The sequence below is a fragment of the Coturnix japonica genome, chromosome 18 (genome assembly GCF_001577835.2).
Source record: "Coturnix japonica isolate 7356 chromosome 18, Coturnix japonica 2.1, whole genome shotgun sequence".
Taxonomy (NCBI): Eukaryota; Metazoa; Chordata; class Aves; order Galliformes; family Phasianidae; genus Coturnix; species Coturnix japonica.
In genome coordinates, this window is record NC_029533.1 from 7,338,533 (window position 1) to 7,363,037 (window position 24,505).

Consider the following 24,505-nt stretch of genomic DNA (forward strand, 5'->3'; position numbering starts at 1 on the left):
TGGAACGGCTCGGGGTTGTGCTGTTAGAGCGCTTGGCTCCAGCTGAGCGGCAGCGCTTATCGCTGCAGGCCCCGCTTATCGCTGCAGGGCCCGCTTATCGCTGCAGGCCCCGCTTATCGCTGCAGGCCCCGCTTATCGCTGCAGGCCCCGCTTGTCGCTGCAGGCCCCGCTCGGACCCGCGGGCGGCGCTGTGTGCGCGGCGGGATCAAACCAGCCCCGTCCCGTAACGCGGCGCTTCGGGCTCGGAGCGATTTGCGGCTCCGTGAGCAGCTCGGGCAGCGCTGCGGGATGGGACAGGGACGGGGTTGTATTGACCCGGCTGTCACAGCCGGAGCCCGATAGCTGCAGCTCCATCTGCTCCCACTGATCCGCACGGCGCTGCACCCCCGGCCCCAGCTGTGTGTGTATGTACGGCCGGCATCAGTGTGTCCGGCCGGGCCCAGCTGAGTCTGTGTCCGTCCGTCCGTCCGTGTCCGGCCGGCACCGCCCGGGTCTGACGTGGTGGTTCCGACTCGTGCGGCCCCGCCCCGCCGCGCGGTGCTCGCCGGACCCTTTGCGGGCGGCAGCAGCGCGGAGCTGTGGGTGTGAGCCATGGAGCCGTTCCGCCGCCTGCTGCTCGCTATGGGCGCAGCGCTGCTGCTGCTCGCTACGAGCCCCGGGGTAAGTGCGGCACCGGCTGGGGCTGACAATGGGTCTGGGAGGCGGGCGCGGTTCGTCCCGCTGCGGGGATGGCCGGGGGGGCCGGGGGAGGCCTCGTTCGGGCGGACCGGGCCCTCTCCGGGGAGGGAGGTGCGGTGACCTGCCGGGCTGTGCGGAACGTTGGCCGGGGCTGGGGCGGGTCGGGGCTCGGCCGCGTTCGGGACGAGCTGCGCTCAGTGCCCTGTGCCGCCCGTCGTGGTCGTCACCGCTTCGTGCCTGCGTAGCTCCGGACCTGAACGTGTAGCGTGTAAAATCCCTCGAAATATCCAAATGCGGTTAATTTTCTTTAAAGTTACCGGTGACGGCAGGGTGAGCAAACTTTGGATACTGAAGCTCTGTAGGTGGATAGTGGAACTTGGGAGAGTTGGCTTTGTTGCTCTGATTGATCCGGCTGTTACCGCGCAGCTGGAGGGCCTCGTTTGTTTTATGAGCAGAGCCCACCTGTGCTCGTGTGAAAATGCAAACGCCTGGGGAATGTGACCCAATCCCACGTTAGGACACTTTGATCGTTCTCCTTCCAGAACAAAGGTAGCGACGTGTGCTAAATCTGCAGATGGTTGGTTGGTGTCCAACGGAGGCTGCAGCTGAGAATACAGAGGTGAAAGACAAAACGTGCAAGTTGCTGCAATGCTGAACGATTTAAGAAATAGCCAGTTTAGTTAGAAGGTATCGCATGGAGCAGAAAGGGACGGAGCCATAGCGAAGCCAATCCAAAGCAAATGGAACACTGAGCAGATCACTTAGTGGAGGTGATGATTTTAAGTAGTGTACCGTCAAATGGGATGCTGTCTGTTGTGTATAAAATCAGATGATATCCCAAAGTTCTGCTCTGAGAGTTTCCTTTGTACGTTCTTAGGACTGGGTAACAGTATGAAAGGCCAGCTGGCATTTTCTGCTTCCATTGTATCTGAGTGCAGCAGAGTTTTACACTGTGTACCTTCCACTGTGTTCCTTATTGTTACTTGAAAATACAGGTGTAATGCATGGGGTTACAGTTCTGGTTAAGCAAAGCTGCAGGCTTTGTTTTCCATCTAAGATATAGTAGCTCCACTCCCATTCTTTAAAGGTAAACACACGTGGATAATGGAGCTTTGTAACAACGTTGTCACCTGAACTAGAAACTGGAAAAAAAAGTGTCAACAAAAACGACATGAAAATTGTTAGTGGAGAATGCTAATGCTATGAGTTCTAGATTGCAGTATTTTGCAAGGGAAACACTGCTGTGCAATCCACAGTTTTACAATAGCACTCAATAGGAGTACTAAAAAGTAGTTTAAAACTAAAACTCATCTACGAATCAGCAGATTAAATCTCAGCTCTGTACAGTTTTTATTTGCGGAGCTCCCCACTCCTGTTCTCTGCTTTCCCTCCTCTCAGTGTCCCCTATTCTGGTATCTGAGCTGGGATTCTCCATTTCTGTTTCCTTTCCTTTCTGGTCTCCCGCTGCCAGCACAACTCCTTGCCTTCATCCCACAATGAAATCCATTTCTGCCTTCAGTCCCTCTTTGTGTGTTTTCGTTTCTTTGCTTCTAGTCTCAGTTTCTCACAGTTCACATTTCACTGAGAAGATCTGCTCATGTCACATGAGTGATCAAAGCCCATTAACAAGACTGACATACAATTCATGGTATTGAGGGAGCATGAAAAGTGTGAGATGGCCTTAAGATTTGTGCTGCTCGTGCTGTCTGTGAGTTCCTTTCAAGGCTACAGATGATGGTTTTCTGCTGCGTATTTTCCTTGATAAATGTACTTTATATCCTGGCTTTAATAGTACTTTCTTTTAACTTCCATGTTCCTCAAAGGGCTTTTTCTCCTGTCTTTTCCATATGATGTGAAATCTCACCCCTTGTTATTCAAGTGACAGACTCAACATGGGAAAAGCCCCAGCCTTGCCCAGGTGCCGTTTCTTCTCGTTTATTCCTTATCTCAACAGGAGCTGTTTGGTCAGTTAGCTGAAAGGCGTGAAAATCCATGCAAGACTGCAGAAGATTTTATTGAGGACATCTTCTAATATAACTAACATTAATATGTTCTGAATTGCAGGTCTCCGTGGTTGCTCAATAAAACCACTCGTATGCTGGGGCTGGTTGGCAGGTTGTTGAGGAATACGAGCTCACCTTGCACACTTAGAACCACAGTGGCCAGCTCTGCCTTGAAGTAACAGAGATTCATATATTTCTAACTCTGTTCTACTTATTCTGATTGGTAGCATCTTGTGAGACTGAGCTAAGCTTTGCTTTCACAGAGTGGTCCTGGTCTGAGCTGGGAGCTTACAGCGCAGGGCACTGCTCATGGTTCCATCCAGTCAGAGGATAGTTGGGAAGGACATCCCATAGTTTTCCATTTTCTCTCGTAGTTTCTTTTTTGGCAACTTTTTTCATACATTAACTATTACTTCTACTGAAAAACTTCCCCGACCGTTTGCTAAAGGGAATGGTTTTACCCTGGCATGATTTGTTATGCCTGGTGGCCTGTAGGCTGGCAGTGCTGTCACAGGGTACCTGTCACAGGGCACCTGTCCAGGGCCGATGGATCTTGTGCTGTCTGTGATGAATATGGCCATTGCGTGTGCTGTGCTGAGCTTTAAAAGGGATTTGCTGTGCCTCCGTGCTGGTTTGTCTGCTGTGCATCCAGTAGCATCTGTTCTGATCTGGAGCTCGTCTGTTTCTTGGTAGTTTTTTTTAGTAAAATGCAAATGCAGAGACTGATATATCTTTAATTATATATTGGGAAATGTAGACTTTTTTTTTTCCTTGAGAGAATATGTATCTTGTCAGCTCTTTTGTTTGGTTAACCAGGCATTAATGAGGAGGTTAGGAGAACTGAAATGAAAGGTAGCAAATAATTCATCCTTAATCTTCCATCAGAGCAGACAAATTACACGTGGTGTGTATGTACTCCCTGTAAGATTCGGGGAAGGAACAATGTTATCTGCTAACACCCTGCTTTGTTTACTGGCAAGCACTGAACTGTTTCTGTGAAATCAGTGGCAGTTCTTGGAGGTAGAAATAGAGCATCACACATCCACTGTCGGTACAGAATGCTTTCCTGCGCTGTGTTTGTACATGAGAACCAACCTCCTGTGGTGTCACCCCAGAGCAGATGTGTTTCTGGGTTACACAGCGATCCCCTCCAGGAGCCCAGCAGCTTGCTGTTCTGTCTGCTCCTACCCACGCACTTGAGGAGGGTTTGTGCAAACTCAGTGACCTGCATTTCAGAAGGACTGCTTTAGAGAAGATAAATTAATGGAAGAAATGACTCCTGTGGGGATCTGTTTTCTTCTCGCACGATAAAACAAATTAGGGCACTGCTGTGCAAAGCCTTACAAACATGTGAAGTGCTGCGGTGAGTTCAGATACCATCTCTGACACTGAGCTGTACCACAGGCCTACAAACACAGCCAAACTTGTTCTGCAGCTTTCGCTGTCCTTCCTTTCACTCTTGGGTCATTCTGACTTGTTTGGAGTCATTTTGTTACTTTGATTTCTAAACCACCATTCTATCTGAAGATGTGTTAGGTTTGGAGAGATTCTTAGTGTAGTCAGCTGGTGTCTATAGATAAATACCCTTGTCAGTCCCATGCTTTAGGCACTGAGAGATTCCTTGCAGGCAGTGCTTTAGAACATTTGTCAAAGTTAAACTTAGCAAGTGCTTCAGTTCTCAACAGAAGAAAGGAAGTGAAAATGCTGAGGAGAATCAACTGATTCTGTAAGATAAAGAGACTTGTGCAAGTACCTCTGCAGTGAAAATAGGCATTTGTTTGGAATGAGGAAGGTGTGCTGTGCTTTGTCAGTGGCCTGAGTAAAAAACTGCATTTTTTCTCCCAAATTATGCATTTCATTGTGATTTCTTGCTTGTACTCATGCAGATACGTAGGGAGCATTTTAAACTTCTGCCTTCTGTCTGGTGTTGGGCAACATCTGGCTGCTGTGGATGATGGTTAATTAGCTGCAATTAACCTGATGGGCCAATTTGTGCAAGTCGTTAAAGCAGAGCTGGAATATTCATTCAGTGGCTTTGGTTCACATTCAGTTCCCATTTTGTAAGCAGGCAGCTTTGCACAACTGTAGTGGTTGTTCCATTTATTACTTTTGGCCTCTTGGTCAACGGAATGAATTAAACGTTACATCTTATCTAAACTGTGTGTTAGTGTAAAAGTAAGCTGGCTTTTCAACATTCTTGGGGTTGGGATAAAGGAATTCCTCGTCTGTCGTCAGTCACTGATAACTAGGATTGTTGGGGGTTGTTTTTTGTGAAATATATTGCGATCTTCAGCTGCAAATTAATGCATAAGTACAGAATATTGCTGCACAAAGACTGAGTTCAAATCAATTTTGAACACAGTCCATTCCTTCTGCTTTCCATCGTGATGCTGTTATCAACACATGTTGGAAATGTTGCTCTTCATTAATTGCTTGAAAGCAGAATGATTAGGAATGAATGTCAGCGTTTCTAGGAAGGCATTCAGCATTTATTCCTTCTTTCTTTCTGCTCTGTGTGTTTTACAGTTGTTGTGGCTGGGAGGAATTGTGTGTAATGTTTGTAGGTGTCCCTGATTCTTTTAGTTCTGTGCTCTGCCTCAGTCTGATGCTTCAGCTACAGTTTTCCAAAGAGGCTGTTACTCCTATACCCAGGACTAAGAACATTTGCATTAACTTAGCAATAATTGTAGCATGACTGGTAATTATGTTTAAGAATGTAAGTCATTTGAGGCATTGCTGGTTATGTAAAATACACACGCTTTCATTTCACGAGCTATGCTGGGTTAAGAGTTATATTTAACAGTGAAACTTCCTAATGGTGGCAGGTGGCACTCAGATGAGCAGTGCAGATGCAGTGCACAAATTACTGCTTATATGAGCAATAACCTGAGACTCAGTAAATGGGGATGGGTTGGCCTTAGGGTGTGTAAGATCATCTTTAGGCAGGAAAAGTAAACATGAGATTAATGTGTTTTTTCCTGCTCTGTGTACTGGAACACCTTATAGTTATCATCACTGATCCTGCAACGGCTTCGTAGTTCTGAGTCCTCAATGTCTGGGTGATGTCCTTTTAATACAATTGCTTGCAGTGTCCAGGCTCAAAAGCTGCTTGTGTTGTATAAATAACAGCAGGCACCTAGCAGCGCTGTGCCTCAGTGTGAAGAGCAGAGTGGCATTTCACCAGTGGCAAAGTGATCAGAACACCAAGTTAAGGCTTGAGTCCTATAGCATGAATTACTTTCTAGGGCCTGTAGGTGTGAATTTGCTTAAGCAATGCTATTTGGGGCAGAAATGCATTAATTGGAGACCTGAGGTACAGTAACACATTGAAGAGCCCTTGCAGTTTGAATGTCCTCTGGCCTTTATGCTGCTTCAATCCGAAGTGCTTAGTCCCTGCTCAGAGCTGATGCATACAGCTCCAGCTTGGAGCTCGGCCACCACCAGCCCTGCAGATCAGTCTCATTGTTACCTGTCCTCCTTTTACCCAGGACACATTTCTCTTCTGTGCACTAAACCTTGGTACAAGAATGTTGTTAGCTTCGTAGTAGTATGGTTGTGACTTTAACACTTACGTTCTCTGCCCTGCTGTGGAGTTCCTTACCCTAGGTCTCTTCTTATGTAGGCGTTGCATCAGATTGTTTCCTAATTTGGCCCTATCTGCTTTCTCCATAGCCTAGTACAAGACTTTGATAGAGAATTGAATGTGGAGGTGCAGCTGGGGATAGGTTACTCACTGCCTGTTTGGGGGAGCTGAGTGCAGTTAGCAGTGCTGAGGTGTTCACAAAAACCATAAATCACTGAATTCAGAAGCTCAGGATTGTCCAGCCTGTGTGATGAAAAGTAAAGATGATGTTCTACTCAATTTACGGTCTGACAAAGGCCATAGTAAAACACTGTAGTGTAAGCAGTGACATTCAGTGTGTGGGTTTTTCTTTTCTAGAACACCAGCTCAGTAACTGTGCCTGAAACACTCTTGTTTGTTTCAACTCTTGATGGAAGTTTGCATGCTGTCAGCAAGCGGACGGGAGCGATCAAGTGGACTTTAAAAGAAGGTGAGGAGATGTCCTGGTGCTCTGTTTTCAATACTAGCAATCGATAACCCAGAGTGTTGTGGAGCCTGGTAAATACATTTTGTTTGTTTGTTTTTCTTTCCCTTTTTTTGCTGTTGTTCTTTCTCCAGACTCTAAATGAGGCCGGTGTTTCTGGAGTCATATTGAGCTTCATATTTTCACTTGCAGGTCTTTTTGCAGATTTGTGGGGCGTTTTTTTGTGTGTGGTTTTGTTGTTGTTTTTTTTCCCCAGAATATTTTAGCTGTAGTGCTATAACTAAGTAGGTATCACGTTATATGAGTGTGAGTGCCATGTAAGAATGCATAGAGGAGAGCAAATGTGGAGTGGGAGTATCATCTGGTGGAACTGTTGGCAGAGGAAGCTTGATTTTATCCTTGGAATATCCAGCATGCAGTGGATGGGGCACACACCTCAGGTCTTTCTGTATAGGAACAGCACAGGTTTTTACATCAAAGGATCACACTGGGTGCAGGAGTTTAACGTTGCTCAGTGACTGGAGGTGATTTTGTGATTTCAGTTATTTTGTAGAGAGCTCTTTTTGTCTCTGTGACAAATTCACTCTTTAATAGAAACTTCTTTTGGAGGGAATCTGATTACATTTAGTAGAAATAATAGCAGAACTTTTGCCTTGAAATAAATGAGGAAGCAAATCAGGTGGAAAGGACTCAGTGATTGCATAGTTCTGACCTGATGAAACCTCATGTCAGTTTAGTAGGTGAGCTGAAATGGTGTGAAATGAACTGTGTGTATCTGATATATGCAATACAAACCGATTATCCCTAGTTCTGAAACCATTCATATTTGGGTACAGAGTGGCTAGACGAAAAGTTAACTTCACTAATGATCAAAGAGTGGTTTTGTAGCCATTCTTGAGGTAAAAAGGGGTAAGAAGATGCTTTCTTGAAGGGTCTTTGTTGCTGAATGTGGTTCTTTTCTCCCTTCTGTCTCCCCTTTAAAAGTTAGACCTTTCCTCTTCCTTTATTGCTGCTGTAAAGGTTATTGTGGTTTTAACAGAAGCTGTAGCTGGCTCTCACTTCTGGCTTGGATATACAGTGCATTGTCCTGAACCAGAAGGGTGTTGTAACCAGTATTTTTTTTCTTGGCACACAGACTTAGGAAGTGGCAGGAGATTTTTTGAGGAACAAAAAAAGGCACTTCTGTAATGAGGAGGGCTCCATCAGAGCGTGTTGCTCAACGGACTAAAAAAAAGTGTTGCAAGACTATTGTTCATAGGGTAGAATGGCCAGACTGGATAATCTGGTTTTATGGGACTGCCTCTTCTCTCTGTCACTGCGTTCAGTTCAACATGCTGCCAGCACACGGTGTGTTAGGCTGCTTCATCACAGTCTGTACCATCTTGTGGTGTTAAGTCCCTGGAGAAATGTAATAGTGCAGAATTCAGTATTAATGCATACACACAGTATTAATACACAGCCTTTGTGTACTCTCTCTGTCAGCAGTAGGAGCTAGTGTCCATATATTGTATGCAATTAACAGATGGGAAGTGGCGTGCACTGCAGGCCGTGCTCTTGCAGGTGCTGCTGTACCTGGGCCGTCAGTGAGCCACGTGCTGAGCAGTTCACGTGTCAGAGTTCTGGAGGTCACTGCAGTGCTGCGGAGGCATTTGTCAGGAAGAGGTTTTATCAGCGCACTTAGCAATGGCATTTAACAAAGGGCAATTCAATGCATTCTGTTTTGTTTGGGAGAAAAACCAAGGTGGTGCTCTTTATCAGACAGTGCTTAAACAAACATGATGATCTTGCCATGTATGGTTTGTTTTAATGTAAGGCTGGAATTTATCTTAGGTATGCAGAGCAAATGAACCACTGCTTATCAGCACAATAATATGTTTGGGTTTCCTGCCTTTGTGTAGTGCTGCCAAGAAGGGCAGCCTGAATATTTGTGCTCCCCATAATGCACAAGTGAATTTTAAAGGACTGCTCTGAGATGTGAAGGTCCCGTCCATGAGATGTGAAGGTCCCGTCCATTAGAAGTGGTTATTCCCAGCTGAGAAGAAATACCTTGTGTGTGACTGCTGACTAACAGTGACTGTCAAAATGAAGAACAGTTTTCTTTCCATCACGTTTCAGGGGATGGTGGGTTACTGTCCCTAACCTCATTTTCTGTAATTGCAACAGCAAGCAGAGATAACAAGATTTTAAATTGGCCCGTTAGCCCAAATGCTATGGAAGGGCCTCCGGGCAGGAAATGGTTTCCTCCAGCTCATTCCAATGGGGCAGGAGTTTACACACTTGCTATTTCAGAATCTTCCACTTCTCCTTTTTCAATTAGTGGTTTTGCATGTTCTGTCCAGAGGCACGTTACAGCGATGAAATGTGCAGCTCTGTCTTGTGCATTAAAAAAGATTTGTTCTTGACTTGGTTGAGGGGTGGATTTTGTTGTATCACATTGGCAAAATATGGAAAAAAGATGAAGGTGCTTTGTTTTGTGTTTCAAAAATGGTATATATGGCTGTACATGCAAAATGCATGTGTAGTCAGTTATCACCTCAGAAACAAGTTGTGCAGCTTTGTTATCATGAGTGATCGCTGGAGGAGATGCTTGCAGATAGGACTGAGTTGCTGGGGCACAGTTGGTGATGACTGTTGTCATCTTCACCACAGACAGTGGCTTGTTTTTCCAAGTGAGAGACATTTTCTGTCATCAGTTCATGGAGAGACTTGCAAAAGTTATTTGGCTTTTTACCTTTAGCAGCATCCATAACAATGGCATTAAATCTTACCCTAACCGAGGCAGGTGCCGTTTTCTGTCGATGCATGGTGCTGTTTCTTTCTGGAAGCAGGGGATTGAGCTGTTCAAGAGTGAAATAGGAAAACTCAAGGTACTGTAGAGAACTGTTGTCTCATCTACGTTTCCTTCCATAGTAGCTGGGGAGTAGCATGGGTAGAAGTAAGCACAGAACTTCAGAAGCTGTGAGCACTTCTTAGATGCTGTTCGCTTTCCCATTTTACAAATGTGGTTACAGTCAGGCAGGGCTCACTGAGGCTGCTGGGATGGCACCTTGCAAACATCAGCCATTCAGAAAGGAGCAGAGTTGAAGGAACCAAACAGCCAGTGTTACAACTTTTCTTTCTTCTGTTTATGCAGATCCTGTACTGCAGGTGCCAATACATGTGGAAGAGTAAGTGTTTCTTTTCTTTCATTTACTGCTTGTTTGCTTTTCACTGGTGTGTTGAGATTGGGTTTATTTTGAAACAAAATCGTGTGTGTTCTTGGAAGGTGTCGTGCCTCGCGCGTGTGAACTTAAAGTTGTTTTAAGAGCTGATACTGAAAGAATGTAATTAGCAACCTACAGTTCTCATAACACTAAGATGAAACCTCCTGTCTGCAGGTTGTTCTCCTTCAGGTCTTTGATCAGGTTTAGCAGTTACGTGTGATCACTGCCAGAATCTTAGTTGAGCAGCTTTGAAGCTGATGGACAGTGAGCGATCTCTGGGTTTTGCACTTATTCTCTCCCAATAAAAGACTAAAAATACTAAAGCATTGGAAACCCAAACCACAGCTGCCACCAGAATCTTCAGATGAAACCCTCACGCTGCTGCTTCACTCATTCCTCCAGCACAGCCATATGTTCTGCTAGAAAATTTGAGGCTTTAATTTGTAGTGTGTGGTAAAATCCTTTTTATGTGTGTGTGGTTTTGTTTTTGAGTTTGGCTCTTTTGGGGTTGTTGGGGTTTTTTTGTTGTTTTTGCTATTTGGGTGAGGGCTTTCACTTCCCTCTTAAATTACTGAGTTCTGGCAGCTGTTCCTTATCTACATTCTGCTCCCCAGTTTTGTTTGATTTTGATTTTGTTTCTTTTTAAATTCTGTGACATTCAGAAGCACGTCAGTCTTGTTTAAAAGCTTTCAGCCAAGTGGTTGCCTGCCACATCTGGGTCTTTGAATTTTCCAGTGCACTGGTAACCTGAGACCTGTTTCTGTTTGTTTCATTTGCACAGTTAATAAATGAAACTTCCAAAAATAGGTAATAGGAAGTCAAAACGTGCAGCGTTAGAAGGAGTTAGATGAACTTCTCTGGAAAGCTGGTACTGACCGTAGTTGCTTTTCTGTTCTCTGAGAAGCACAGGATTTCTTTTTTTAATCACTTATAATTGCTGCTTAAATCCTAGGCCAGCGTTTCTTCCAGACCCAAACGATGGCAGTTTGTATACACTTGGTGGCAAGAACAACGAAGGCCTGACTGTAAGTGTCCTTTGGAGATTCTCTCAGCTTTCAGATGAGTGTCCCAGTCAGACTCACACAAAGGATCAGCCTCTGAGGGAACTTTCTGCTGTCTCAGCAGTGCTGGTTGTGCTGGTTTTGTTTTGTTCAGTGGAATTGTACCCATTTTTTGGAAAACCTTGATCACAGCAAAACCAAACATCTGCCATATGTGCAAGTTTTTAGACTGGTAATACTCTTATGTTCTTCTGCTATTGCTTTTGCAGAGCAATAACATACTTTCTAGGAATGGAATGTTCCCCCCTTCCTTGTGACCATAAGGAAATCGCTGTCACTTGAAAATACCAACAGCAGACGTATTTATTTTTTCCACTCTGTTTTACTGAAACTTGCTAAAATAGTGATGATGACAAGTTACATCTCTGTGGTATAATCCAAATAACAAACCATCTCTGTACAGCCAGATGGGAAAGGGGTACCCACAGTAATACAAATTAGGTATATCTCCTCCACCACACTACTTAGTTTTCTAGAACCATCCAGATCAGTGTATGCTCTATGCTGACACCTGTAGAAGATGTTTCAGTTTTAGTAAGCAGACAAAATGCTGACCCTTTCAGGACACTCACCAATCTGTGTAACCACAGATGTTAGCAAACCTTCGGCTTTTATTTTTAAACCTCGTGATGAAATCATAAAGTGTTTGGCTTCCCAGATTTTTTTCTGGCAGCTTCTACAATTACCTTTAAGAATTTTAATATTCTTAAATACTTTAGTATTTACTCCCCATAGTACAGCCAAATCATAACTTGCAGAATGAGCTCGGATTCTTTTCCTGGGTGAATCCAGGAAGCATCTTAACAAAGTTTCCTTTATTCTGTTAATCTCCCTCCTTGAACTGATCAAGTTCCTGTTTGGAATCACTATTATAAGCAGTGTAAGTTTCACAAGTAAAAAAAGACTGATCTTTGTTATTAGTGTAACTTGGCCATTACTCTTGTACCCTCATCCTTATAAAACTGTTAACACTTAATAAGAATCTTCACCCATCTTCTAACTGCAGAGCAGCCTTGGCAGTATGTCAGGAATGCTGTAGTCAGAGATTACTGCTTCACCCTGACACCAGTTTCACCTGTATGAAGTTATCTGGCCTTTATAATTGTTAGTATAAGAGAATTATCTTATACCCCTTACAGGTGAGGCAGTTAAGCATGATGTGCTGAAAGCTTGACAGCTGCTGAGCGTTGATGGTAGGCCTTAAAAACAGTCTTTGCCTCCAGATCCCTCTGCTGCAGGTAGTCTTTCCCACATGCATTTCTCTTGCTGTGAGCTGGGTGAGCCAGGCCTCCGGCTGTTCTGAGTTTTCAGAGGAGGGTCTCGACCTGAACTTTTGGGATATCAGGCACTGCAATAATACAAGCAAATAATTAAAAGCTCTCATTTGAGATTTCCAGAGTTTTCTGTCTACTCTTTTCTATGAAAAAGAGCAAAAACTTAACACAGCAACAAGTTTTATTGTTGTTTTTCTTGTCCCCAGAAACTTCCATTCACCATCCCAGAGTTGGTGCAGGCGTCTCCGTGCCGCAGTTCAGATGGGATCCTTTACATGGGTGAGCCCAAATTAAAGGTTTCTTTTAAAACTGAAACATATTCAGCAACCACGAGGTCTCAGGCAGAGCACATGGAAATGTTTTACTCTGGGCGTTAATTGTAGTTTTTCACAAATGTTTCTGATGACAGAAAATGGGTTTAATGTAAATTGAATTGCTGAAAATTGAGAAAAGAAACAACTTTTCCTAAGGGAGAGAACAGCTGTTGTGAGCAGCCTGTGGGGTTGGGTTTTTTCCTTTGTTTTAATTAGTGTTTTAGGTGCTCTCACAACAAAAAGTGATTTCTGCTTGAAATCTTATGTTTACAAATGTCATTGGCTGTTTTTAGTACAGTGATTGCATTAGAAATCTTATTGCAACAGGGTTGGACACATTCCATTATCTGCGATACAGTTGGGTCACTTTATATAATAACAGTTTTGTGTCTCACTTGGCCTGTGATTCTAATTGCAGTTTTATTTAGGATGAGGAAGGGAGAAGGAAGGGCAGTTTGTTTATGACAGCGGTAGATGTGTGAAGGATCAGGATGAACTTAGTACTGTTTTTTAATCTAAAGATCCAGTGCCTACTTCTGGCTCTCCACTTTATGTTGCTCCGTGACAAATGTCCATCTGAGCTTCTAAGCTAGGCACATCTATGTTAAAGTTGAAGAACTGCTCGTGATTGCAGCTCTTGTATAGTCTTAATAGGATTACAGTCCTTGATCAACTTGAAATGTGTGGTCTCTCATCACTTATTTCATCTACTGTCCTTCTGCCGTAGCACCTCAGTCTACTCTGCCAGCTCACAGGGTTTTTTGCACTGAGAATTCTCTTAGGAATTAGCCAGCTGCATGTACCTTTCTGAATGCTGGATTTAGTTGTTGATGTCAGCATTTGGAATTGGCCAGCAGTGCTAAATGATGAACTTAAACTTGACTGTAAGACACCGTTTTATTAAAAATGCTCATTCGTGCTGAGCTCTCGAGCCTCCTAAAAAAAAAGGATGAAAAACTTAATGAAGTGCAATTTTCTGACAGGATGGTAACACTTACATTATGATTTCAGGCAAAAAGCAGGATATTTGGTATGTGATTGACCTTATGACTGGGGAGAAACAGCAAACCTTGACTTCTTCGTTTGCAGAAAGTCTTTGTCCATCAACATCGCTGCTGTATCTCGGGAGAACAGGTCAGTTGCTGCTTCTTTCTGAAGCTTAGAATTTTTCTTTGTTGTTGTTTTTGTTGTGAGTAGAAAGGAGTCATATAGACTTGATCCTTAATAACACATAAATACAGAGGTGAAAATGTTCCCAGGTGTCATAGTTCAGTTACAGTGCATTGTAAGTTACATTTTAGAATGTACAATTTAGAAACATTTATATAAAATAAGTACATCAGAAGCTGTTCTGTAGAAACAAGATGCTGGTGAGGTGGGCTGGTTCTGAGGCTGCAGAACATGAGTGTGGGAGTGGATGGGGTGTTGTCTTTAATCACTGTGGACTGGTTCTTTATCAGGAGCGTGGGGAAAATGAAATGCAGAGCACAGTGAGCAGCGTGTGCTGTTCTGAGCAGTATCGTATTTGTGATGATTGCTTCTATACTGCATAGGCTTTTTTGCTTCACAGGCTGTATTTTTTAACAGAGTACACAATCACAATGTATGACACCAAGAAGAAGGAGCTGAGATGGAATGCCACCTATTTTGATTATGCAGCCACTCTGCCTGATGAAGATGTAAAATATAGTAAGAATTTAATTGCAGTCTTTTTTCCTTTTTAGATATAAGTTGACTAAATTTTGCAATTGGTATCTATCAGTTTTTATCCTTTGGCTTAATATCTTAAGCCTGTTAGTTTCAGGCTAACACAATCTAGAGGATAAAGGCTTTGTAGGTATGACTAAAAATGCAGTGAAAAATGTCAGGAGAGGAAGCAAACCTGAACTGCGGTGCACAAATGCTGGAGCTGTCTGTTGTTTTTGCTCAGAGTGTGGGACCCTTAAACTTTATCTTCCACAGTTGAGTTTACATTGAGGCTAATCAACATGGAGGCTGCAAGGTCTGCCTGTTTGCTCTCACAGGACAGAGCAGCTCTGCAGGGTTGTCTTCTGAATTGTGACACAGAATAAAGGATGCCAGAGCTTTCAGTCATTCAGGAAGAGGCTTCTCAGTCACTTCTCACCCATGAAAGCTCCCCTTTCAGTATATGCTGGAGACATGATCTGTGTGTTAGCCGATCTGTAGGTTTAGAGTGGTGAGGTGTAGGATCCTTGCTGTAATACATGCTGAAGAGGTGAGCTAGATGTGGGTTTCCTCCTGTCTGACTGAACCAAGCTTTTATCAGTTTAACTTTGACAGCTTTTCATTTCCAACGTAAGATGCAGTGAACTCCACAGATATGTGAGGCTTGTTAATATGTGTTACTAAAATTGCATGTAAGCAGCAATCCAGATAATCTCCTATACATTTGTATATTGTAGAAATGTCCCACTTTGTGTCTAATGGAGATGGACTGGTGGTGACTGTAGACAGTGAGTCTGGGGACGTGCTGTGGATTCAGAATTACGCTTCTCCTGTGGTAGCTTTTTACATCTGGCAACGTGAAGGATTACGGAAAGTTATGCACACAAATGTGGGGATAGAAACTCTGCGATACTTGACATTCATGTCTGGGGAGGTCGGACACATTACCAAGTGGAAATACCCTTTTCCAAAGGAAACAGAGACCAAGAGCAAATTAACGTGAGCATGAGTATTCCTGTTGTTCTCACTATCTATCAGTCAGGTTTTGACAGCTGCCCTCACTCTCCAGCAGTGATTGTATTTCGTATTTGACCTTCTGCTGTCTGAAGGCAGAGACGCACCAAAAAAGTCATCTACTTAGAAAGATGTGTTCCTTATTTTTATCAGATGTTTTATGTTAGATTAATATTTCTAATGTGGAGCCTTTCATTGAGATTTGTAGTGCTTTGGCAAATATTGATTTGAGTGGTTGTGACAAATTACAGAAAAGAAATGAATAGTTATGACAAATAACTGTGCTTTCATAAGTAAAAGGAATGGGTCGATCACAGCACTTCAGTTTATGAATCTGGAGTTTCCAAGAAGTAAATATTGACAATTCTGGAAATTGATGCATAGATTGTGAATTAGGCTTTAGCTAAGATGGTGAAACATCCATTTGTCTGTTTGTTTTAACATTCTGCTTTCTTTCCAGACCAACTCTTTATGTAGGGAAATACTCCACGAGTCTGTATGCATCGCCATCAATGGTGCACGAAGGAGTAACAGTTGTGGTGAGTTGGGAGCTGCAAGAGCTGTATAGAATTAGTATTGCTCGAGGATTTAAAAAATAAGCAAAGTTGAAGTTCAGTCCTACATAAAATGGTTCTGCCTGTACACCATCCTGTCCTGTAATGGAAGATGGGGACCTGGACTGATGACGTTTCTTCCAATATTGAAAAGGGCTCCTTATTAAAATAAAAAGTGATGGTTGCATGTTTACAGAAATTAGTGTTTCAATTGCAAATTGCTGTCAGTAAACACGTGGCAAATTGAATATTTAATGAAATGATGATGAGTGTTGGAACACATGGGCATCTTTCCAAAATCATTTCAAATGCTGCAGAGATGTGACTGTACTCATCAGGTCGTGTAGCAGGATTGTTGGGCTGGAGAGAACCAGAGGCTGCTGTGCGGTATTGTTGGTGCATTAAGGTTACTGTTAAAATTGTTTGTTTTATTTTTAAAAGAATTACTCCCTCTTGATAAAAACTGCTCACGCTGTGGCTGTCCAAACAGCAGATAAAGCTCCTGTTTTGCTTTTCTAAAAAGAGAGAGCAATCTTATCTCCTAGGCAACATGCAGCTCAGAAGGTCTAATGTCCAAGGCTGCTGTAGCATTTGCGGAGGGCGTGAGGGCAGTGTTTACTTATGGTGACTTTGCAGCCAGTTTTTGCTTTCCCACCAATTCTGACCCTCCATTTTTTATTTGTTTGCCTGCTGAAACATTCTCGAGATTCACTGCATTATTCATTATAGTGATTTTCTCTCTCTCTAGCCCCGTGGCAGTGCCATACCTTTACTAGAGGGCCCGAAAACAGAAGGAGTCACAATTGAAGACAATGGCGAATGTGTTATCACCCCCAGTACAGATTTAAAGTTCTCAGGCAGACTGAAAGGAAAGAACAAACTCAGCTATTGGAACGACTTGCTGTTAATAGGTAGGTGAGGTCCCTTTCTTGGCCCGTGTCTGCCTTTCGGGCAGGATTCCACTGCCATCTGCCGGCGGTTGTCCTGCTCCAGACCTTACAGCTGTTCTCAACTTCTGTACTGGTTAATATGAGCCAAAGGAGTGTGGAGAGAAGTTGGAGTTGAGTGCAGAATCGATTCTTCTGTCTTTTTTCTGCATTGTGAATCTTGGAACCATTTTAAATCTCAAACACGATCTTTGCTCCAAGGCCAAATCACAAAGCAAAACTAACTTGGGAAGGAGGCAGCTATGAGGCATTGCAATGTGTATTCCTGTTATGGTCACAGTGAAGCTCCTGAACTAATTCAGTCAGTGCTTGAGAAGAGACCTCTTAGTGACTGCATTCACTGTGCCTGTGACTGCAGGGGCAGAACAGAGGGGAAAGAAGTTTTTGATGCTCTCAAGTCTTTTATATCTCATCTTTCATCTACGGTCTTCAAAATTTGAACGTGTGTGTTTTATTTAAAGGGCACCATGAAACTCCGTTATCTGCCCCTACAAAGATCCTGGAGAAGTTCCCAAGTAATTTCCCTAAGAGGCCTGAAAATGTGATTCCAGCGGACTCTGATAAAGTCACTATTAAAAAGGTTTGTGATGAGGGTAATTATCTTATTGATAATTAAAGAATGTAGAGGAATAGAAGCTGTGGAGGGATTTAGAAAAAAAAGCCTATCAGTGTCCCGGTAGCCATGAAGACACTAAACTGAGAGACCTCTCTTTGCCTTGTAGGTTATTGACATAGTTGAAGGTTCTGCAACAGAAGTGCCTCCTGCTGTTCCAAAGGATATTGAGGAGAAACTTGCTCAGCCTGTTGCTCGGCCAGAAGCTCCTGTGGACTCTATATTGAAAGACATGGCCACGATCATTCTCAGCACTTTCCTGCTTGTGGGCTGGGTAGCATTTATCATCGCCTATCCAATGGTAATACTGGCTTGTCTTGATGGGATTTTCTGCTGTGGGAGAATCAGTGTTTGAGAGCTAACCCCAAGAAGAGATACAGGAGTTAGGAAATACTCTAATTCCTTTTTTCCCCCCTTCTCACTTTAACTCCCAGGTGTGCTGGACTTGCAAAGGCTATGTGTGTATCTGATAGAACAGTATTGACACTGGAGAGTTTTTTTTCATTCTACAAATTCTGTTCGCTTTTTTTCACAGCCATCACCTTTACATCAGTGGCTTTACTCCCATTTGCTCACCTGAACCACCATCATGGTTTCTGACTTGAAACCACAGCAGGATAAAGGTGTTAAAAGTCAGCGTTTGCTGTATTAACCAACCTGTTGTGATTGCTCAGCTTTGCTATGAAAGCTGAGAATAAAAATGAGAACATGAGGAAAAGCCCCTTCAGTTCTCCAGCCTACTTGGCTAGCAGCATAAGAAGGTTTTCCTCTACCTTTTGGATGTATCTACTCTAATAGCTGAAGTGTTCCTTTTAAGTAGGAAATTTCACACTTTCACTTATGAACCGAGATCTTCTTTCAGAGTGTACATCAGCAACAGCAAAGACAGCATCAGCTGGAGGAGAAAATACAGCTCTTGCAGCAACAGAAGCTGCCCTTCCGTGCTCCCAGTGATCTACCGCCAGAAGATTTCTTGGACACCTCCTGTGGGCAGACAGACAGCTCTGCTACCAGCACTCCAAACATGTCGCCCAGAGCATCGAACCATTCTGCATATTCCAGCATCTCCACATCTGATGTTGGGAGCTGCCTTTCCACAGAGCAAGACGAGGGAGGTAACGTAAACCTGGTGCACTTGGTGGTGAATGTATTTCCCAACTCTGTATGATGGTGCAGCACAATTAAATCCTTACTGATGGTACTTTATATATAAAAACAGCTGAAAAAAAACATCATCCTCATTTAGTCTGCCCGCAGCAGAACATCAGGCAGGTGTCCCATGCTCTGACTTGGAGCAGAAATACTTGCTTTAGAAAAATGTTGTCACAGGAGGGATTTTGGTTGTGCATGAGGGTGTATTCTTGTGAGCTGCAGCCATTTCATCTGAGTAAGACTTATGTATGAACCGGAGTCAAGAAATGACTTCTGCAGTGCAGTCTGCCACCTGCCTCACCACCAAAATGCAGCTCTTAATTTCTTTTTATTATCTGTGTTGTGCATTCACTCAACACGAGTGAAATGTTCTTTATGTTCTGCTCCAGCAGAATTCAGAGCTGTACAGTGCTGGTCTGACGCATCCTAAAGCAGTCCTTCTGCTTCTTGTTTTTGTTCAGATGACGATGCCAACAGAGTGATGGTTGGCAAGATCTCATTTAACCCAAAGGACGTACTGGGGCATGGAGCTGAAGGAACAATTGTTTACAGGTTTGCATTCAGTATTTAACAGACCAATTAATTTCTTATTCCATAGGGGCTTTTAAAGAACAAACAAACCGAACACCTAAGATGAACAGAAGTACTTTAGAATATTTTATACAGTGTATTCTCATGCTGTTTCTCAACCAGAAGAAACTACTTCTCTCAAACATACTTAAATGACCAAATGTATCTGTTTCCAGAATGAAAAATACTTTAATGTGCCTCTGTGAAATGTCCTGTGTTGTCATCTGTTTTGTACCTTGTCCACATTAACCTTTGTGTAATAATTGGTTGATGTGGCTTTCCTGTCTGCAGGGGGACATTTGATAACCGTGATGTTGCAGTGAAAAGAATTCTTCCTGAGTGCTTCAGCTTTGCAGACCGTGAAGTGCAGCTGCTGCGCGAGTCAGATGAGCACCCAAATGTGATCCGCTACTTCTGCACTGAGAAGGACCGGCAGTTCCAGTACATTGCCATTGAGCTGTGTGCTGCCACCTTACAGGAGGTGTTGAGTCTCTTGCAAACCTAAATGTTTTTGAGTCTAATTACTGGAAGGCCTTTGATTTCCCTTGGCTTAAGTTGCTGAGGTTCTGCAGCTGATGTCTCTGTTATTCTTGTCATCCCTTCTTTGGAAGTTTAACATTCCTAAAACAGGGGTGTTCTTAGAACTTCAGGACTGTTATCCAGCCCTATACTGACCTAAAGGAAGAAGCTGTGTTTTGATATTCCCACAAGTAACTCCACTTCAGTTGTCCCTTTCCTACCATCTGGACCCTCAAAACTTGCTCCTGGAGAAACAGTGCTATACAGAATTCTAACTGAATGGTTTAATAGAGCTCATCACCTTCAGACAAAATGGCTGGTGGTGTATGTGTGTTCCCAGCCAGCATCAGACTGCCCAGTTTTGTTTGGTTTTGTTGCATATTATCTATGCAGAAACTTATTGATAAGTGATTTTATGGCTGTTTTCTGTTTTTCTGTTGTCATGTGCAGTATGTCGAACAAAAGGCCTTCAGTCACCATGGCTTACAACCAATCACCCTCCTGCAGCAGACAACATCTGGTCTTGCTTACCTGCACTCCCTCAGTATTGGTAAGAACTGCTGTTTTTTTCAGTGCTGGATACAGACTGGTACGTTTTTGTAACCATGAAGCAGAGGGAGCTGCTCTGGTGCTGCCCTGTGAAGTGACTGACTTCCCCTGGCGCTGGCAGTGCGGCCTGTCCAAGCACTGACGTTCTGCCTTCAAAGTTCTGCTGCATTTAGGGCAGCCAATACCATTTGTTCAGAGCACTGCACGTTTTTTGGACGGGACACATGTAAATCGTGTCTGCAGAACAACAGAACAACTACTTGTGGTGGAATTTAAGGAGCATTGTCTGTAGTTTTATGTGACTGACAGCAGCTCAGCCTTGTGAAAACAATGCAAATGTACAGATACTTCTGGGATTGCCTGGGGTGCATAAACAGGTGTTTGTTACAGTCCACAGGGACCTGAAGCCCCATAACATCCTCATCTCAATGCCTAATGCCCACGGGAAAGTCAAAGCTATGATCTCAGACTTCGGCCTGTGCAAGAAGCTGGCAGTGGGCAGACACAGCTTCAGCCGACGGTCGGGAGTGCCGGGAACCGAAGGGTGGATTGCCCCGGAGATGCTGAGCGAAGACAGCAAAGAGAACCCTGTAAGTGTTTGTCTTTCCTTCTGAGCTCCCTGGGGGAAGGCAGCACAGCCAGCAGGTTGCACAGCTGCACAGACCTTAAGATGTGCGGTGCTGGGTGCCTCAGCATTCATGCTGTACAACAACACTGTACAATGTACATTGCACAGTGTTATGCAACATTAGCAGTACCTTTTTTTAAACTCCTTCTCTCACCACATAAGTATTTATTTATATATAACCATTTTTTTCAATCAGATGCAAGTCTTAAATAGCAAAACATGATTTTGAGTTTTATTCTGTGCTCAGATGCAAATAACCACGATTATGAGGCTCACGATTCCCCACAGGAAAAACTGTGTTGCCATTAAAGGTCATTTATTTGCAGACGTGCACCGTGGACATCTTCTCAGCGGGCTGTGTCTTTTATTATGTGGTATCTGAGGGCAGCCACCCCTTTGGCAAATCTCTCCAGCGACAAGCCAACATCCTGCTGGGCGCGTACAGCCTGGAATGTTTGGACGCAGGGAGGCACGGTAAGAAAAGCTCATAACAGAGATCACTGCTGAACTCAGTGAGTAGCCAGCGGGTGCTAAAATTGTCATAGAAAAGGCAAAGCCGTAACCCACAGTGAAACCCACTTGGCAGTGGTGCAAGCTGTATTCCTGCAGTACAACTCCTGAAGTTTGTAGTATTCATCATCTCCAAAAGCATCTCGGTTAGAAAAGCCTGCATTCCTGCAAGCCTGACAGCGGGGTTTAAAGGGTAGGAAAGAAAGATCTTCATAATTGCACTGACACAATGCAACCATCTGTTGGTTGCCTACAGTATCTGTGCAGGTGTAATTTGAGTCAGTGCTCGGGATGGCATAGGGGGAAATAGGAAATAAAACCATTTTCAAAGAGAATATTAGCTTTCCCTGCAGCCTCTGAATGCTCACCCTTCTTCCTTGCAGAAGACATAGTGGCTCGTGATTTAATAGAGCAGATGATAAGCATGGACCCTCAGAAACGCCCATCAGCCAGCTGTGTGCTCCAGCACCCCTTCTTTTGGAGTTTAGAAAAGCAGCTTCAGTTTTTTCAGGTTTGTCTTGAGCTTCACATCTTGAATTCGTGGTTTATTTTCATCCTTATTTTGATGCACATTTGGGATGACACGGTGCAGGATAATGCCTTGCAAGAACAGAGCAGACTGCTGTGGTGAATGGGTGTAGTTTAAGCCCAGCTGGGTGAGGACTTGAGGCTCTTTTCAGTCCTTTCACTTAAAAAGGAAAAACAAAAGGCTTTTGGCAGATAGTGACCCTTCTGTGGCTGTATTTCACCATCTCCATCCCAAGCATAATTCCTTGTATAGTACCTTGTCCTGAAGTAGAGTCACCTCCATTATCAGGACAGGCTGTAACTGGCCAGAAAGAGCAATTTAATTTAAAATAACTGGGAAGTGCTTGGGAATGCAGCTGGAAATAACCCGACTGTCTTTTTCAGGACGTCAGTGACCGGATAGAGAAAGAAGCTTTAGATGGTCCAATAGTCAAGCAGTTAGAAAGAGGAGGAAGAGAGGTGGTGAAAATGGACTGGAGGGAGCACATCACTGTTCCTCTTCAGACAGGTAACAGATGGCAGGGAGGTCTCCATTATCCCATTTGCGTGGCCAAGGTTTCAGTTTTGGCAGTTTTTCCTTGTCACCAAAGTGTGTATTAAATCACATTCTGTGATTTGCTCATATACTGAGTGAGACAGACCTAATCAATGTGCATTTCTTTTGAGACCAGCAACTAAAACTGCCAGCATCAAAACAAACACAAACCAGTTAATTTCTTTGGCAGATCTTCGAAAATTCAGGTCGTATAAAGGAGGGTCAGTGCGGGACCTTCTGAGGGCCATGAGAAATAAGGTAAGCAGTTGCTGCATCTGTGTTCTCCTTACATGCTCTCAGGCTACACACCTGCAAACTGAAGCTGCTGCAGTTTTTTCCTGTTTCCTTTTGTCCTTGGGTGTCATTTTACCTCTTTTTAGGTACTTTAGAAACAACAAAAAAAAGACTAATAGAAGGTTACTTGTTCATGAAAATGCACTTTGTACAGGCAGACCTGCAAGGCTCCGCCTGAGCTTTCCCCTGTTGTTTTTCTTTACAGAAGCACCATTACAGAGAATTGCCTCCTGAGGTGCAGGACACCCTGGGCTCCATCCCAGATGATTTTGTACATTACTTTACAGCTCGTTTCCCTCACCTGCTCCTACATACCTACCATGCAATGCATATCTGCTGCCAAGAAAGACTGTTTCAGCACTACTATGATCAGGACTCTGCAGAAAAGAGCATTGCAGGAGATGCTGTTTGAGAGGTGAGAGCTTTCTTCTCTGGGACCAGCATTCCAAGCACAGGGCCATGAAACAGGCCTGCCTTTCACAGAGAAAAGGGGGATCAAAGGAGCTGAATTCTCTGAGGAAACCAAGCCTCCAAAAAGTGCCTTGTACTCTGCCTGCACTGCGTCAGGAGACAGCAGGAGCCCAAGGAGCAATGAAGCTGCAAAAGCAATGAGCCCTGATGGTGGACTTATCCTAAGGTCGGTCTCAGGAAAGTGAAGAGGGAGAGCAAAAGATAGAACCATCATCCAGTATGCCTGTACTGTACTTCATTTTGTAACTTGTTTTACTGCAAAGAATCAAAAGACAGTAATTGAAATTGTAATTACCAGGGGGTGGGACCTGAAAAAGGAACCTTTCAGTTGCAGCAAATCAGAGCCTGCCATTGCACTGCTGCCATGCTCTGGATGAGGCACACTGCAGGGATTGTAGAGGGAATTGTTTTTAATGAACCAAAACCTCACCCTTGTTCAATCATTACCCTGGAAAAAGGGTAAAAAGACCCTCCTGGTTGAGTAGATGAAGCTAAAATGAAATACTGACTTGAGTTTTTACCTACTTTGTTTAACTGTCAGCCAGTATTTGCAGGAGAGCGAGAGCAGCACTTGGCTTAAGAACCAGTGTCTGCACATGTAACCTCAGGTAAATACACCAGGGTCAGCTATGAACTGCTCAGTGGTAATGATGCACCCGGTGCAGGCGTTCCTTCCCTTCTAAAGGAGTGTCAGCTGCAGAGCCAGAGGTAAGAAATAAGTCCTGGGTAAAGAAGCTAAATAGGAAATGAGAGATGGACAGGACAGAGTAGTAGGCGGTGTGTTGATAGGAGGAAGAAAGCTGTGACGTAACCTCATCTTCTGCTTTGTGTCCATGGGAGCCATTGTTAAAGATGCAGCTGTGACAAAGCATTAAGTGTGTGCAAAGGACGAAGAAATGCTGAATTCTGATACCACAGGGGTGGGTGCGTTCTTGTACAATGTATTTATTTAAGGTATTTATATTTATTTAATAATGGTTAGTACAAAGCATGCCAAATCTTTCTTAATCAAATTTGTATTTATATTTAATCATATTATAATAACAGGAGAAGTTATGCTGCATCTTTCAAAGAATTCATTAGTTAGAGGAAAAGTGCAGATCCGGCTGTTGGATGGTGCCATTACGGGCCATGCAGTGAGCAGCTGCTGTACTTACAGCCACGGCCCTGGGACGCCTCACTGTGAGGTTTTTCCTACTTTTACAGCACATGAAACCGATTGACTGGAGTCACTGAGTGTGCAAGTTAAAAAAAGAATTTTAGTACAGGAGATTCAAAGCCTGTTTCCTATTTTTGTATTTCTCATGTAAAGGTCTTTTATAATTCTACTCAATAAAGACTTGTACTCTCATGAAA

At 43.6% G+C, this 24,505-nt stretch overlaps 1 protein-coding gene across 1 annotated transcript; it reads left to right on the forward strand.

The window, feature by feature from the left end:
- Nucleotides 1-526: 526 nt before the first annotated feature.
- ERN1 (endoplasmic reticulum to nucleus signaling 1) lies at nucleotides 527-24,505 on the forward strand. Its single transcript, XM_015879544.1, has 22 exons — nucleotides 527-660; nucleotides 6,622-6,733; nucleotides 9,861-9,894; nucleotides 10,883-10,955; nucleotides 12,472-12,544; nucleotides 13,591-13,713; nucleotides 14,167-14,268; nucleotides 15,003-15,264; nucleotides 15,740-15,818; nucleotides 16,582-16,744; nucleotides 17,242-17,360; nucleotides 17,503-17,694; nucleotides 18,256-18,508; nucleotides 19,007-19,097; nucleotides 19,407-19,596; nucleotides 20,085-20,184; nucleotides 20,574-20,773; nucleotides 21,138-21,285; nucleotides 21,705-21,832; nucleotides 22,234-22,357; nucleotides 22,575-22,642; nucleotides 22,884-24,505. The coding sequence occupies exons 1-22, from the start codon at nucleotides 592-594 to the stop codon at nucleotides 23,088-23,090; spliced, it is 2,910 nt and encodes a 969-aa protein (XP_015735030.1). The 5' UTR covers nucleotides 527-591; the 3' UTR covers nucleotides 23,091-24,505.

Excerpts from the sequence above, each read along its gene's own strand:
- ERN1 (XM_015879544.1), top strand. The coding sequence starts at position 592 with ATGGAGCCGTTCCGCCGCCTGCTGCTCGCTATGGGCGCAGCGCTGCTG. Across the intron at positions 17,695-18,255 it reads TTATCATCGCCTATCCAATG|AGTGTACATCAGCAACAGCA; the intron begins GTAATACTGGCT and ends ATCTTCTTTCAG. Across the intron at positions 21,833-22,233 it reads AGCAGCTTCAGTTTTTTCAG|GACGTCAGTGACCGGATAGA; the intron begins GTTTGTCTTGAG and ends TGTCTTTTTCAG.